The sequence below is a fragment of the Chiloscyllium plagiosum genome, unplaced genomic scaffold, assembly GCF_037043375.1.
Source record: "Chiloscyllium plagiosum isolate Xiang-an unplaced genomic scaffold, Cpla_swu_hap1 HiC_scaffold_35, whole genome shotgun sequence".
Classification (NCBI taxonomy): Eukaryota; Metazoa; Chordata; class Chondrichthyes; order Orectolobiformes; family Hemiscylliidae; genus Chiloscyllium; species Chiloscyllium plagiosum.
Genome location: NW_028270173.1, coordinates 53811855 through 53827714, shown reverse-complemented (window position 1 = coordinate 53827714; position 15860 = coordinate 53811855). Strand labels below are relative to the sequence as shown.

The 15860-nt window shown below is 44.6% G+C and overlaps 1 protein-coding gene and 1 pseudogene across 5 annotated transcripts in view; both read left to right on the top strand.

Moving 5' to 3' along the window:
* The window catches only part of LOC148140914 (uncharacterized), a 30130-nt gene extending 15203 nt beyond the window's left edge, over positions 1–14927 (top strand). For all 4 annotated transcript variants that reach the window (XM_087979672.1, XM_087979676.1, XM_087979673.1 and 1 more), the window contains 2 exons: positions 4624–4778; positions 5054–14927. In XM_087979672.1, coding sequence (XP_087835798.1) covers positions 4679–4778; positions 5054–8820 — 3867 coding nt within the window. In that variant the 5' untranslated portion in view covers positions 4624–4678 and the 3' untranslated portion in view covers positions 8821–14927. The remainder of the gene's footprint in view (positions 1–4623; positions 4779–5053) is intronic.
* The window catches only part of LOC148140908 (class I histocompatibility antigen, F10 alpha chain-like), a 205817-nt pseudogene that overhangs the window by 35418 nt on the left and 154539 nt on the right, over positions 1–15860 (top strand). The window lies entirely within an intron of this gene.

The following is a 15860-nucleotide window of genomic DNA, read 5'->3' as shown; positions in this document are numbered from 1 at the left end:
ATTTATCTAAATTCAACTCCATCTGCCACTTCTCAGCCCATTGGCCCATCCGATCAAGATTCTGTTGTAATCTGAGGTAACCTTCTTCCCTGACCAGCATACCTCCAATTTTGGTGAAATCTGCAAACTTACTAACTATACCTCCTGTGTTCACATCCAGATCACTGAGATAAATGACGAAAAGCAGTGGAGCCAGCACCAATCCTTGTGGCATTCCACTGGTCACATGCCTCCAGTCTGAAAAGCAACCCTCCAGCACCACCCTCTGTCTTCTACCTTCAAGCCAGTTCTGTATCCAAATGGCTGGATCTCCCTATATCCCATGAGATCTAACCTTGCTAACCAGTCTCCCATGGGGAACCTTGTCAAATGCTTGACTGAAGTCCATATGGATCACATCCACTGCTCTGCCCTCATCAATCCCCTTTGTTACTTCTTTAAAAAATTCAATCAAGTTAGTGAGACTCGATTTCCCACGCACAAAGGATGACTATCCCTAAACAGAACATGCCTTTCCAAATACATGTAAATTCTGTCCCTCAGCATTCCCTCCAACAACTTGCCCACCACCGACATCAGGCTCACTGGTCTTTCATTCCCTGGTTGTTCCTTACACCTTTTTAAAACAGTTTGTATCACGTCAGCCAACCTTCAGTCTTCCGGCATCTCACCTGTGGCTATTGATGATAAAAATACCTCAGCAAGAGGCCCAGCAATCACTTCCTTAACTTCCCACAGAGTTCTAGGGTACACCTGATCAGTTCTCAGAGATTTATCCATGTTTATGTATCTTAAACCATCCAACACCTCCTCTACTGTAATATGGATATTTTTCAAGATGTTGTCTTTTACCTGAACAGGAACATACTGTCCCTGGACTCTCGTTATCTCATTTTTAAATGTTTCCCATTTTCCATTTGTCTCTTTACCTGCAAATATCTGGTTTAAATCAACTTCTAATACCTTCAAAATTGACTTTCCTTCGAACTTTGACAATTACATCTGATCTCTCCTTTTCCTTCACTATTTTAAAACTAATAGAATTATGATCAATGGCCCCAAAGTGCTCCCTCACTGACACCTCAGTCACCTGCCCTGCCTTGTTTCCCAAGAGTAAGGCAGGTTTTTCATCTTCTCTGGTAGGTACATCCACACACTGAATCAAAACATTTTCTTGAACACACTTAATAAATTCCTCTTCATCCAAGTCCTTAGCTCTATGGCAGTCCCAGTCTATGCTTGGAAAGTTAAAATCCCCTACCATAACCACCCTACTATTCTTACAGCTAACTGAGATCTCTTTATTAATTTGTTTCGCAATTTCCTGCTGACTATTGAGGGGGAGGGGGGTCCATAGTACAATCCCAATCAGATGGTCATCCCTTTCTTATTTCTCAGTTCCACCCAAATCACTTTCCTGACGTATTCCTCAGAATATCCTCTGTAAGTGTAGCCATAATGTTGTCCCTTATCAAAAACACCACTCTTTCTCCTCTCTTGCAGCCCCCTCCCCTTCTATCCATCCTATAGCATTTATACCCTGGAACACAAAGCTGCCAGTCCTGCTCATCCCTGAGCCACATTTCTGTAGTTGCTGTATTCCAATCCCATGTTCCCAGCCATGCCCTGAGTTTGTCTGCTTTCCCTGTTAGGCCTCTTGCATTGAAACAAATGCAGTTTCATTTATCAGTCCTACCTCTGTTGTTTTCCTACCTGCCCTGACTTGCTCCTCTTCCCAACGGCACCAGTCTCAGATTGGATCTCTTTCCTCACTATCTCCTTGGGTCGCACCCCCTGACCTTACTAGTTTAAATCCTCCTGAACAGCTCCAGCAAATCTCCCTGCCAGTATATTAGTTCCTTTCCAATTCAGGTGCAATCTGTCCTTCTTGTACAGGTCACTTCTACCCCAGAAAAATGCGAACCTTTCTCCCCTGCACTTGCTCCTTAACCACCCATCCATCTGCTTTATCCCTTATTCCTATTGTCACCAGCTCATGGCACTGAAAGTCATGCAGATATGACAATCCTCAAGAACGTTTTTTCAAAAATTCTGGCCTAACTTCCTAGATTCTCTCCTCAGAATCTAATCCTTTCCTCTTCCTCATTGTCTCTCACTGCCATCCATCACACCCCCATGACTCCTGTACATTCCTCATTGCCTCTCACTGCCATCCATCACACCCCCCTGACTCCTGTACATTCCTCATTGCCTCTCACTGCCATCCATCACACCCCCCGGCTCCTGTACATTCCTCATTGCCTCTCACTGCCATCCATCACACCCCCCCCCCCACAGCTCCTGTACATTCCTCATTGCCTCTCACTGCCATCCATCACACACCCCCCCCAGCTCCTGTACATTCCTCATTGCCTCTCACTGCCATCCATCACACCCCCCTGACTCCTGTACATTCCTCATTGCCTCTCACTGCCATCCATCACAGCCCCCCGGCTCCTGTACATTCCTCATTGCCTCTCACTGCCATCCATCACACCCCCTGGCTCCTGTACATTCCTCATTGCCTCTCACTGCCAGCCATCACGCAGCCCCTCCCCCGGCCCCTGTACATTCCTCATTGCCTCTCACTGCCATCCATCACGCAGCCCCTCCCCCGGCTCCTGTACATTCCCCATTTCCTCTCACTGCCATCCATCACACCCCCCCGGCTCCTGTACATTCCTCATTGCCTCTCACTGCCATCCATCACACCCCCTGGCTCCTGTACATTCCTCATTGCCTCTCACTGCCATCCATCACGCAGCCCCTCCCCCGGCCCCTGTACATTCCTCATTGCCTCTCACTGCCATCCATCACGCAGCCCCTCCCCCGGCTCCTGTACATTCCCCATTTCCTCTCACTGCCATCCATCACACCCCCCCGGCTCCTGTACATTCCCCATTGCCTCTCACTGCCATCCATCACACCCCCACACCCCCCCCTCCCCCCAGTCTCCTGTACATTCCTCATTGCCTCTCACTGCCATCCATCACACAGCCCCTCCCCAGGCTCCTGTTCATTCCTCATTGCCTCTCACTGCCATCCATCACACCCCCCAGTCTCCTGTACATTCCTCATTGCCTCTCACTGCCATCCATCACACCCCCCCCCCGGCTCCTGTACATTCCTCATTGCCTCTCACTGCCATCCATCACACCCCCTGGCTCCTGTACATTCCTCATTGCCTCTCACTGCCATCCATCACGCAGCCCCTCCCCCGGCCCCTGTACATTCCTCATTGCCTCTCACTGCCATCCATCACGCAGCCCCTCCCCCGGCTCCTGTACATTCCCCATTTCCTCTCACTGCCATCCATCACACCCCCCCGGCTCCTGTACATTCCCCATTGCCTCTCACTGCCATCCATCACACCCCCACACCCCCCCCTCCCCCCAGTCTCCTGTACATTCCTCATTGCCTCTCACTGCCATCCATCACACAGCCCCTCCCCAGGCTCCTGTTCATTCCTCATTGCCTCTCACTGCCATCCATCACACCCCCCAGTCTCCTGTACATTCCTCATTGCCTCTCACTGCCATCCATCACACCCCCCCCCCGGCTCCTGTACATTCCTCATTGCCTCTCACTGCCATCCATCACACCTCCCCAGCTCCTCATTGCCTCTCACTGCTGCTCCAACTGATCCATGCAATTTGATAGGATTCACAGCCAAACAGACTTCCTGCAGACATCATTATCAGTAACATGGAAACGCTCCCCCATCTCTCACATCTGACGGGAAAAGCACATCATTGACTGAAGGCCAGCGCTGCTCCTTAACAATCCACAGAGCCAGAGAATAGCACAGTCCTCCTGCTCGAAATAAAAACATTAATCCATGCTGACCTCATATCTATGTTTTATATTTTTAAAGTTTAATCAAGAGACAATTCTCAATCAAACATAGAATCAAAGAAGAACCCACTCTACTTACTGTTGTAGCTTTACAAAATAGACAGTAAGGTGACACTTTAAAAAGTCTCTTAGCTGCTTCCCTGCTGTGAGCTCTGCCATACAGGTTTCTCCAAAGTTAGCTGTGAATATCACTGTTTGTTCATTTTCCTTTGACAAACTCTGGTGTCCAGAAAAATCTTGAAATCAAAGAGCTGGGGCAGTAGCTGTGCAGATTCACTGCCGTGTCAGACAGTCATGTAGGTTTTCTTCCCTGTTTGAATAACTCCCCATGTGGTCACTACCTTTGTCTGCCTTCCTCCTTTTTTAAAGTGCCATCGTTTTGATTTTTTTGTCCCAGAGTTCCAAAACAATGCAACAGCTTATAAAACAGTAATTACAGCTCTTCGAATTTGAGAAAGTCAGCTCCGACACAGAAAATACCTCAAAAAGGGAACAGCTCGGACAGCCACAATTTTTTTCTAGTCTTCCATCTTGGATGAACATATGGAGGACATCTTCACTTTGAAGGTGGTATGGCATAGCCCATCGATGGCATCAGCATCTTCCATATTCTCTCAGGAGCAGCATCTTGCACAACTTATTTCTTAAGGTGATTTGCAATCCCACTCAATTTTCTACAACGTGTCAGGGCACTGACCACATTGCCTGTTGTTCCTGGTTTGTGAAAGTCTACACTCTGATTTGAGTTTATATGACTCTGTATGACAGGTATTGAGCTGCAATCTTCAATTACCGGTGACACTGGATTGGATCGTGTGACACCATGAGTCACGGAGAAACAGTGGTGATAGAGCAGGCAACTTTGGGTCGTCCTTTCCAACTGGGAATGCTGTACGACTGCCGATCCGACTGTCTGATCCCAGGTAACACAATCTAACGAACTGTAGAGCAATCGACACTGATCTCTATCAGATCATGTGATCCACACCTTGTGATTTCCCAGTGTACACGATAAGATTCACGTGATCCTCAGAATTTTGTTTCAACTCTGTCGTGTCATTGTTGAATTTTGGAACAGGTAAAACGCAAATAAACATATGGAAACTATATTACCTGCTGTGCATAGGACATATTCTCCTCCTTTTAATTCACCACGTTCCTATCAATATTACTGTAATTTGAATTGTTCTTTCTGTAGGGATCACACTGTGGGAATTAGAGAAATTGCAACCTCATGTACGATCTCAGCGGAACACCGAGTTTCATATCATTGCATCCGACTCCACTGATACAAAAGCCTCTGCACTGAATGTGGATGGATCATTGAAAGCAAGTTTCTTGTGCGGCTTGGTGGAAGTGGCAGGATCAGCGAAATATCTCAATGACACAAAGAGATCGAGGCAACAAGCCCGAGTCACCCTTCAGTACCGAGCAACAACCAGGTTTGAGCAGCTGACAATGAGCCACTTGGGGCTGCAGAATATAACCCATCCGAATGTGTTTGATGAGGGGACAGCAACTCACGTGGTTACAGCAGTGCTGTACGGGGCTCAGGCTTTCTTTGTGTTTGATCAAGAGGTCTCTGCAACAGAGAACCTGCAGGACATTCAGGGTCACCTTAAGGGGATAGTTAACATGATTCCGACTATTGCAATCGAGGGTCAGGTCTCCCTAGAAATGGCAGAGGAACAAATATCCAATGCCCAGAAATTCAGCTGCACATTTCATGGGGATTTCTTCCTGGAAAACAATCCCACCACATTCCAAGATGCTGTCAAAATCTACACAACCCTCCCAAAGTTACTGGGAGATGATGGAGAGCACGCAGTGCCCATGAGGGTCTGGCTCTACCCACTCAACAAACTGGACTCCAAAGCTGCTCAGCTGGTACGGGACATAAGTATCGGATTGCTCAATGACTGCCAGTCTGTGCTGGAGCAGCTCAGTGAGACGGTGATCAGATGTAATGATATGATGAGAGACAGTGTCACTGTTCAATTTCCAGAGATCAGGGGCAAGATACTGAAATTCCGAGAGATATGTCGGGAATACAGGCTGGTTTTCCAGAAAGCTTTATCCAGCGTGTTACCATCTATCCGTGGAGGTGGTGAGGAGGAAGGGTCACTGGTGAATATTCTGAAGAACAAGGAACAGTCACCATTCAAACACCAGGCACTAAGCAAATGGCTGGATGACAAGGAGCGGGAAATGAATGTGGTGAGATCATATCTCATGATATTGAAAGATATTCACACAGTGAAATCAAGGAGTGAGTTGGATCGTGAAGTGTTGGATCCAGAGACAGAGAATGTGGTCTGCCTCACACTCACATCCCTGCAGCAAGAGGATTTCTATCTGTCAGAAGCAGACAGCTACCTACAGTCTCACACAGCTGAGAAAATGCAGGTACCAGATCCTGCTAACCAGGTCAGTGCAGAACATCACAACCAGCAGTGGTTTCACTCAGAGTCTGTATCCCAGAAGATGAGGGAGCTGTCTCACCTATTCCTGGATTTTGCCACAGCGAACAGAGCACAAGGGAAAACAAAGTTCATTGTTGCGTCTGTGCAGGATGACAGTAATGTGGGAGCATCGATTTACCTGTATGGGGGAGGGTTTGTGGTGAATCACTGCTTCACACCCCCATCACAGCCGGAGAGACCTGTGGTCAGTGGAACATCACATGACAGTGTGACTCTCCAATTACAGCCACCGAGACATGGTGCTGGGGAGACTGTTGGGTACAGGGTGGAATACCGAAGCATCCAGCAGGAGGAATGGAAAACTGTGGATACTCCTGATAAATCTGAATCCATCACAATTCCTGGGTTACAGCCACATCAGGAATATCAATTCCAATACAGAGCAGTGACCAAGGCAGGGGTCAGCAAGGCCAGTGAGAGTTCCCAGGTCACCACACGTCCTACAAGCCCACCTGGTAAACCTTTACCATCCCAGCTTTACTGGTGTGATGTATCACTCACCTGGGACAGGCCAACTGAGATTGGAGCTGGTGTTAATATTGTTCAGTACAGGATCGAATATAGAGAAGGAAAGGCAGGTCCCTCCAGCACAGAGAATGCACTGTGGGAGGAAATAAAGACAACAGACAATGAATGTTGTTATACTTTAGAGGGATTGATACCCAACACCACCTACAGAGTGCGAGTGTCTGCTGACTGTGGAGAAGGAGGTTCGAGTGAACCAAGTGAGGAGGGTTTAATACAAACAGAGAATCAGCCAAAGAGACTGGCTGTGAAACTTCTCAGAGAATGTACATTAACAGCCAGGGGGAACCCTCCCATTTACACACTGCCCTCACAGAAGAAGGTACTTGATGAGGCTGGACACCATATAAAATGCTCCTTTGGAAAACCCACTGGAAAACTCAGTGTGAGGACAATCATGGTTCTTGGAGCAACAGGAGCAGGAAAAACAACCCTCATCAATGGGATGGTCAACTACATCCTGGGTGTGGGATGGGAGGACAACTTCAGATACAAATTAATCAATGAAGGGACAGGAAGATCCCAGGCTGAAAGTCAGACATCATCAATCACTGCCTATGAACTGCACCATCGAGCAGGATTCCAGATTGATTACTCTCTCACTATCATCGACACTCCAGGATTCGGAGACACCAGGGGGATAACCCGAGATAAATTGCTCACTGATCAGATCCGAGAGTTCTTCACTTCCCCAGGTGGTGTCGACCAGATCGATGCCGTGTGTTTTGTTGCTCAGGCCTCTTTGGCTCGTTTGACCCCGACACAGAAATATGTCTTTGATTCAATTCTTTCCATTTTTGGTAAAGATATTGCAGAGAACATCCGAATCCTGGTGACATTCGCTGATGGGCAGGTTCCCCCTGTTCTGGAGGCCATCAATGTTGCTGAGGTACCGTGTCCCAAAGATAAAAAAGGTTTCCCAGTTCACTTCAAGTTCAACAATTCAGCCATATTTGCTCAAAGACCAACTCCTGGTAACTCTGTCAACAAGAGGGGCCCTGATGAGAGCAGTGAGGAGGAGGAAGATAGCGATACTTTTGATGCAATGTTCTGGAAGATGGGATCAAACAGTATGAGGAAATTCTTTTCAGCTCTGAGCAAAATGGAAACAAAGAGTTTACGTTTGACAAAGGAGGTCCTGAGGGAGCGTCAGCAGCTGGAGGCTGCGATAGAGGGATTACAGCCACAAATCCAAATGGGTTTGACCAAACTGGAGGAGATCAGGAAGACACAACAAGCTTTGAACCAACATCAGCTCGATCTGGAAGCCAATAAAGATTTTGAGTATGAGGTAGAAAGCACAGTTCCAGTGAAGATCGATATCAGTGGGAGCGGTAATTACATAACCAACTGTCAGAAATGCTTCATCACCTGTCACTATCCCTGTGCCATTCCTAATGATGATGGTAAAATAGGATGTGCAGCAATGAACAAGCATGGATACTGCACAGTCTGTCCAGGTAAATGTATCTGGTCTGTTCATTTCAACCAAAAGTACAGATTTAAATATGAAACCAAAAAGGAGAAAAAAACATACGCAGAGCTGAAGGAAAAGTATGAGAAAGCATCTGGTGAAAAGATGACACAACAGAAAATCATGAAGAAACTTCAGCAGGAGTTAGAGGATGTGCAGGATGTAGTGTTGGAGTTGATTGAAACATCGTCTCAGTGCATTTTAAGACTTGAGGAAATAGCTCTGAGACCAAACCCATTGTCAACCCCAGAATACATTGATCTGCTGATTCAATCTGAGAAAGAGGAGGCAAAGCCTGGGTTCAGGGAGAGGATCCAGTCACTGAATACAGTCAAACAACAGGCTGAGATCATGGCAAAAATAGCCAGGAACGAGGAGCTGTTACCAACCGAATACAAAGGCAAAGCCGCAAAGAAAGGACTTTGGGAAAGATTGAATGGGAAGATTTCTGGCATGTTCAATTGGTTCCCATCTTTAAAATAATTCACATCTCGGGCTGGAATAAATGATGTCAGTAATGAAATGTCTAATTAGTAAATGATGTCATTCAGTTGTTTCAGTTGTTCCCTCTGTGAACAAAAGAATTCCTCTCCAATAAAATATTCCTAATTCCTCTTCACTGATTTATCCAACTCCATCCAGCTGTAACCAAAACAGAAGCAGTTATTGATTCACTTCATATTGTGTTCTGTGCTTTCTCCTGTTTGGAGAGTGAGATGTTCTTTGGCAGATCTCTGGTGACATTGTAACCGGCAATCGTGGTTTGAAAATGCTTCAGTTATTGACATTGGAAAATGAGAAATAACATTAGGAGAAGAATATAAAGCCTATCAAACCAACAATGCCATTCAATGTGATCAGCTTTAATTAAACTTTCCTGTTCACTCCCCAGATCATGCAATTCTCAGAGGAACTCAAATATCTGTATGTCAATCTTAAATGTATTCAGTGATGTCTCATCCACAGACCTCGGTGGTCAAGAATTTCAAAGATGCCGAACGCTTTCAGTGAACAAATTAACAATCATTGCTGGTCCTAAATGATTGTTCTCTGTTCCGGAAACTCTCTCCCCATGTTCTAGATTTCCCATCCAGTTGAAACAACCTCTCAATGTCTATTGTAAGTCCATTCAAAATCTTGAATTCCCCTGTGGGTTTTGACTGCTTGGAGTCTGAAACCTGTGACTGGAATATGGTTACCTGTTGACAGCTGTAGTTGTAGGTTTGCGTTGGGTTCATCTTGGTGGGTGGGTGGTCTAGTGGCCCTACGATGCACCATCCTTCCCCCCTCGTTCCCCCCGCCCTGCCAGTTAATGAACAGTATTTGGTGAAAACATTGAGTATGGCAGGGGCATTGAACGTATTTTGGGTGGGACATTTCAATGTACACCACCAAGACTGACTGGGCAGCAGCACTACTGATCAAGCTGGTCTCATCCAAAAGGATGCAACTGGTAGACTGGGACTACAGCAGGGCATGAGGATAAAACATAATCATCCCATCTTTTGATCAAGGATTGATTTGAAGTGAGCAGTGTTGGATCCAGAGGCAGAGAATGTGCTCTGCTTCACATTTACATCACTGCATTAAGAGGATTTTTATTTGTCAGATGCAGACAGCTACCTGCAATCTATCTACCCACAATCCATCTACTTCCAGCTATTTACTGCAGATTTTGATTCGATTCTTTCCAATTTCAGCAAAGATGTTAGAGTGAGCATCTCCTTGGGAAGTACAGAAGTAATGCTGTGATCATGTACCTCCAGGCTTTCCATTGTCATGTGACCTCTACCATGAGGCTCTTATCGTAGGATCCACCTTACAGTCAATTGAATAAAGACACAGTCGAGGCCAAACTGCTTCCTGTGGGCTCATAACAACATCCCAACCCCAGTGACAGTCACAGATGACCAGTACCCTCAATGAGGACCTAATCCATGATGCTGAATGTCTGAAAGATTAAAAACAAGATATTCCATTTCACCTCAGTTTCAACAATTTAGTTAAATTCAGTCAAAGATCAGCTCCTGGAATCTCTGCTCACAACAGGAGTCCCAGTGTGACCAATTCCAGTCATTACCATTTCCAAACTAAGGAAGACTGTCAGTGGATATTTGGAAATGAATGGTATCGCTGAGGTACCTCATTGTGTCTCCAACTTGGAGATTTGGCTTTTGTTGCTCTCAGTGATGAGATGCTGGGATGTTGCCCAGGTATTATTGTGCATGGAGATACATTTATCTTTTTAAAGGCACCGAAAGGAAAAAGTGGGAATGCGACATTACAATAAATGTTCAGCCATGATAATATTGAATAGTACAGCAGGCTGGAAGGGCAGAATGGACACGTCCTGCTCCAAGTTTCCATGTTGTTCAGAATTGTGCTCACTATTGCTCATGCTATGTTCTTTCTGGTGATCCTGTTCATCTTCACTCCCTGGATAGTGACATTTCTGGGATTGTTGATGGTCTTTTCCATGTTTCCAGCTCTGGTGGAGGTTGAATATGGACTCAGTCTTTTCTTATTTGCTCACTAGTTTCACCCAACATTTTGCATGACCTTGCTACCTCAGCATTAGTGACAGTTTTGCTTAACTCCAGGCATTTGTGACTGGTCCCTGTATAAGTATAGTTTGTCCAGAAACAGCGCAGCTCAGTTTGAGCATATTTGTTTAAATGTAGACCTCCTCTTTCTTCTACTCCAGTGAATTGTTGTCCATCTTCCTCCTGGTCACCTGGAGAATGTAGTTAGATTAAAGAGTGATCTTACACCTTCTTCCATTCAACAACTCCACAGTTGGCTTATTTTCAATCACAGGATGACCTCTAGCTAGGTCTACATTTATTGCCCAGCCCTAATTGCCCAGAGAGCATGAGGAGTCAACCATATTGGTGTGGGTCCAGGGTCAAATGGAGGCCAGACCAGGCAAGGATGGCAGATTCCTTCTGTAAAGGACATTAGTGAACCAGATGTTTTTCTGCCAATTGACAATTGATTCACGGTCATCATTAGACTCTTAATTTCAAATACTTATTGATTTCAAATCCCACCAACTGCCAAGCTGGGATTTGAACCTGGGTCCCACAGCATTGCCTGGGTTGTCAGATTAACAGTCTAGTGATAATACCAATGGGCCATCACCTCCCCTTGGCTCGATGTAAGTTTTGAGGGGTGTGGATCAAAGTGAGTATAAGGTCAAGTTTGGGTCTCCGTTTGTCTCAGCATTTCACAGGGGATTCTGTTGATCATCTGGTTACATCTTGATGTGAAGGTAATGATGTTGAACCCATACTATTCAGTGAAATCCTTCAACTTTGTGATTGGGAATTGGATATCATTCTCTGATATTAATCTTTCAGCGATCCCTTGCTAAGCAAGCCCCTAAAATTGTTTTACTGAGATCATTGCTGTGAGTCTTATACCTATTCCATCAAAGGGTTAAACTTGAAGTAGCCATCCTGAATTATGAGCTCTGATTCTTGATTGTGTGTGAACAAACCAGCTCCCACAGCGTGCCATGATCTGGATGGTACGTCAGCAGCTATCATCCTCTCTTTCTATTGGCTGTTTTTCTCGTCCTGGAAAACATTGCATGGAGACACTATATTTTCAATGTCTTTGTAGATGCCTGTCCAGTACACAACTTTATGACTCTGAGCTTCCACTTCTCCATTCCAAGTGATCTTCATGTATTGTGTTGGGCTCAATTATTCTGGATCCAGTCAGTGGGAACCCCGTTTTTCACTGAGCTGTCATTTTTTTAAGAATTAAAATCCCTAGAGTGTGGAAGCAGGCCCTTCAGCCCACAAGTCGATACCTACCCTCCAGAGAGTAACCCACCCAGACCCATTCCCCTACATTTACCCCTGATTAATGTACCTACCCTCTAGATCCCTGAACATTATGGACAATTTAGCATGGCCAATTCACCTAACATGCACATCTTTGGATTATGGGAGGAAACTGGAGCACCCAGAGGAAACCCACGCAGACACCGGGAGAATGTGCAAGCTCCATGCAGTTGCCTGAGGCTGGAATCGAACGTGAGACCGTGGCGCTGTGAGGCAGCAGTGCTAACCACTGAGTCACCGTGCTGCAGCTGTACTGCTGGCTGTGATTGCTGGACCTGACCAGGTGATCTCTGGATCTCTTGCTCACGAACCATCTGTAACTCCTTGACTTTGTCGATCTCATCTCTAATCTGATTCTAATCTGATTCAGGTTCAGGGCAGCGTCACCTTCACAAAGTGATGAGTCTTTCCACATTGATTTTCTATTCCATGTTTCACCTGTAGCAACAACTGAGAACCAGGTATGTGCCAGCTCCATTTCTATTCCTGGCCTTGTCTTTCAGATTGGAATTGTCACTCTGAGACCTCAAGAATAACATCAGGCATCTTGCAGCTGCTTTTTTGTGGGTTTGCTTCATTCATCACTCTCCACGATGATCTTCCTTACAGGGACATCAACATGGAAATTCTTAGGCCCATGAAAGTGTTCCTTTCTTTTGGAGTATCTGAGGATGGAGCTTTGGATGTCAATGCTGTTGTCTTTCCCCCTTGTATCTCTCCCTATCTCCTTGGCATAAGCATCTATTTGGAGAGGGACAGTTTTCTTTCTGTTGTTGTATAATAGACAGAACTACTTGCATTTTACCTTCTGGAATTTCTTTGCACTTCTGTCAGGCAGCTCTGACATTTAGCATACAACACCTCCCACAGGTTTGCTGTGTGTTCTGACACATTTAATATGAAGGTGCTTGTGTATTGAATCAAGTCAAGGAAGCATCTCGGCTCTCTCACTGTTGCTAGTGCCTTTCAGGAAGCCACTGAATGGCAGTTTGTGCTTTGGTTTAAATGTTTCGAATGCCTCTAAGATATAATCAGCTTCCTAATTCATTGTGAGCTCCAGCAGTACATTCATCATTCTGTCAGCCCATGTTTCTGTTTTTTCATTTCTGTACAATTCAAGATGCTTTCCTTCTGGCACGAACGTGGGTTGATTTTCCAAACCTGTGGTATTGTTAATTTAAAGTGGTTTTGGCTTGGTCATAGATACTCACTGCCACCAAACGATGTATTCTGGTTTTGTTTGTTTCTCAAATGTTCGAAACAATCAACTCTTAAACTTGCAAAGATGGGATTTTTTCTGTGTAATATTTGCCATTTAGCTTGGTTCTCTAGCATGTGAGATGGTTCTTTCATGCAGCCTGGAACACTTCGACACTTATTGGTTTCTGGCAAATTAGTTGTTTGCCCTTTTCCTGTAATGGACCAAGAATGAACACAAGGACTGCTTCAGCAAGAGGCAGATGAGTTAAACATGACATTTACATTTGTGTTATAATTATGTGGTACCATTTCATTGATTCAGAATTGTTTTCTTCAAATAATTATTTCAGATGCTGTTGCTTGCATTCAATAATAGCCAATACTTAATTCGAAGGTTTTATTCTGAATTTCCTCTACAAAAAAAAAGTGTACATGACTGTCAACCATGTAGAAGATTTTCAACAAGTGTTTCCATATTCCATGGAGAATTGTATTTCATCAAGTGATTTGTTTTGAAACTGTAAAATTTTAATCAGCTATCATCTGCTTATGAATAAAACGTCACCTGCCTTGATCTGATGAAGGAGTAGCTCTCCAAAACCTTGTGATTCAAGTAAACCTGTTGGATTATAACCTAGTGTCATGTGACTTCTGACCTTATCAATAAAACAAATGATTTAATAAAGTTTGGTGTAATTTTCGCTAACACTTAACTGCCTGTACAAAGCTGTAGTTTACAGTCACTGACTGGAGGTTGGGTGTCTCACATTGACATGTGAAGTAACGTACGTATACATTTGCAAATCATTAATGTACGCTATGTGTAGCAAAGGGCCAGCACTGAACCCTGCAGTGCACTGCTGAACACAAGCTTCATACACAAATCCAATCATCAAACGTTTTTACCAATCATTTACTTCCTGTCACAAAGCCAAGTCCACTTTTGGCTCCAATTTGCCCTGTAGCTTCCCTTACCCTGAGGATCTAAAATTTGCATTTAAGCAACAAAAATATGTAGATTTTTATCACAACAAAATGGTTTCTTGATTTAAAAGAATACTATAAAATGGCCTGTGAACCATACTGCTGAACATACTGCTGATTTGCAGAATTACGTTGCAGTTCAAAGATAAGAGGACAATAGAGTTTTCATAAGAACAATAATGACACAATTAACTAACCTTGAACTGATACATGGCATGACAATTTACATAAATAAGATCTCCTTCTTAAAGAAAATACCATTGGATTAGCCTGTCTTCAATCACATCACCATATCACAGTTGATTGGACATTTTTGTAACGAAGAACTCTTTCCCAGGAAATATCATTGGATTAACTTGCTGTAAATCATGTCACCTCATGATATGTGATTGGTCTTTCTTGTGATTTATGCTGTACTATTATTTAAAAAAATAATGTGTAATTTTCAAATGTAATTGTGCAGCTTCACCAAGGAACACAGAAGCTTCAATCTCTGTGTTGCTGGACAGAATTACGTCAGGGTACCTTAATTCAATAAACGAATGACCCTTGCTTTTTGAATAGACCGCATTTGTCGATTCTTTTGACCGATCTCGAACCAAGAGGCCCCTCTTGAGGCATCTCAGATCTTCAACCTTATTATTGTTATTCTTATCATACCTTACCTTCTCAACCAGGATCCCACGTAGGTCTTGCTGTATATGGTCTGTGTCAGTACCTGAGATGTTGTGAATGGTGCTGAACATTGTTCACTTGTCAGTGACCATTCCCAGCCCTGACCTTTTGGCGGGAGGACAGTCATTAATGAAGCTGCTGGCTGGAGCTGTAGACCCAGGGTAGATATTACTCCAATCAGTGGAGAGATTTCCCTGATTCCTATTGACTCCAAGTTTGCTCTTGCTGTCTTGATATCAAGTGTAGTCATGCTCACCTCCTGAGTTCCAATCTATTATCCATGCTTGAACCAAGGCTGTAATGAGATCGGGGACTGAATGTCACTCGTGGAACCTAAACCAAACATCAGTGAGGAATTCACTCAGTAGCATTCCTTCTATCACTTTGCTGATGATGAAGTGTAGACTGATGGGTCAGCATTTGGCCACGTTAGACTTGTCCTGCTTTTTGTGAATAGGGCACGCCAGGGTAATCTTCTACGGACGAACCTCAATCATGCGACTATCAATTATCCACATTTCAGATTATCCGAAGAAGATCTCAAGGTCCCAAAAGAAACCTTAAATCAAAGAAGTGTTTCAACCCTGATCTTGTCTTCTGTTTACAATGATTAAAAATGAACTCGGCCTACTGAAACGCTGCCAAGAACAGTCCTGGACATCGATGGGAGCCCAGGTGCAGTCTCCAAATGACTGACCGCCTGCCCTCTCTCTCTCTCTCCCTCCCTCTCTCTCTCTCCCCCCACACAACTTCCCTGGAGTTCTACACAGGGGTGGACCTGAACCCCGTTCCCCAGATAATCTCTCCAACATT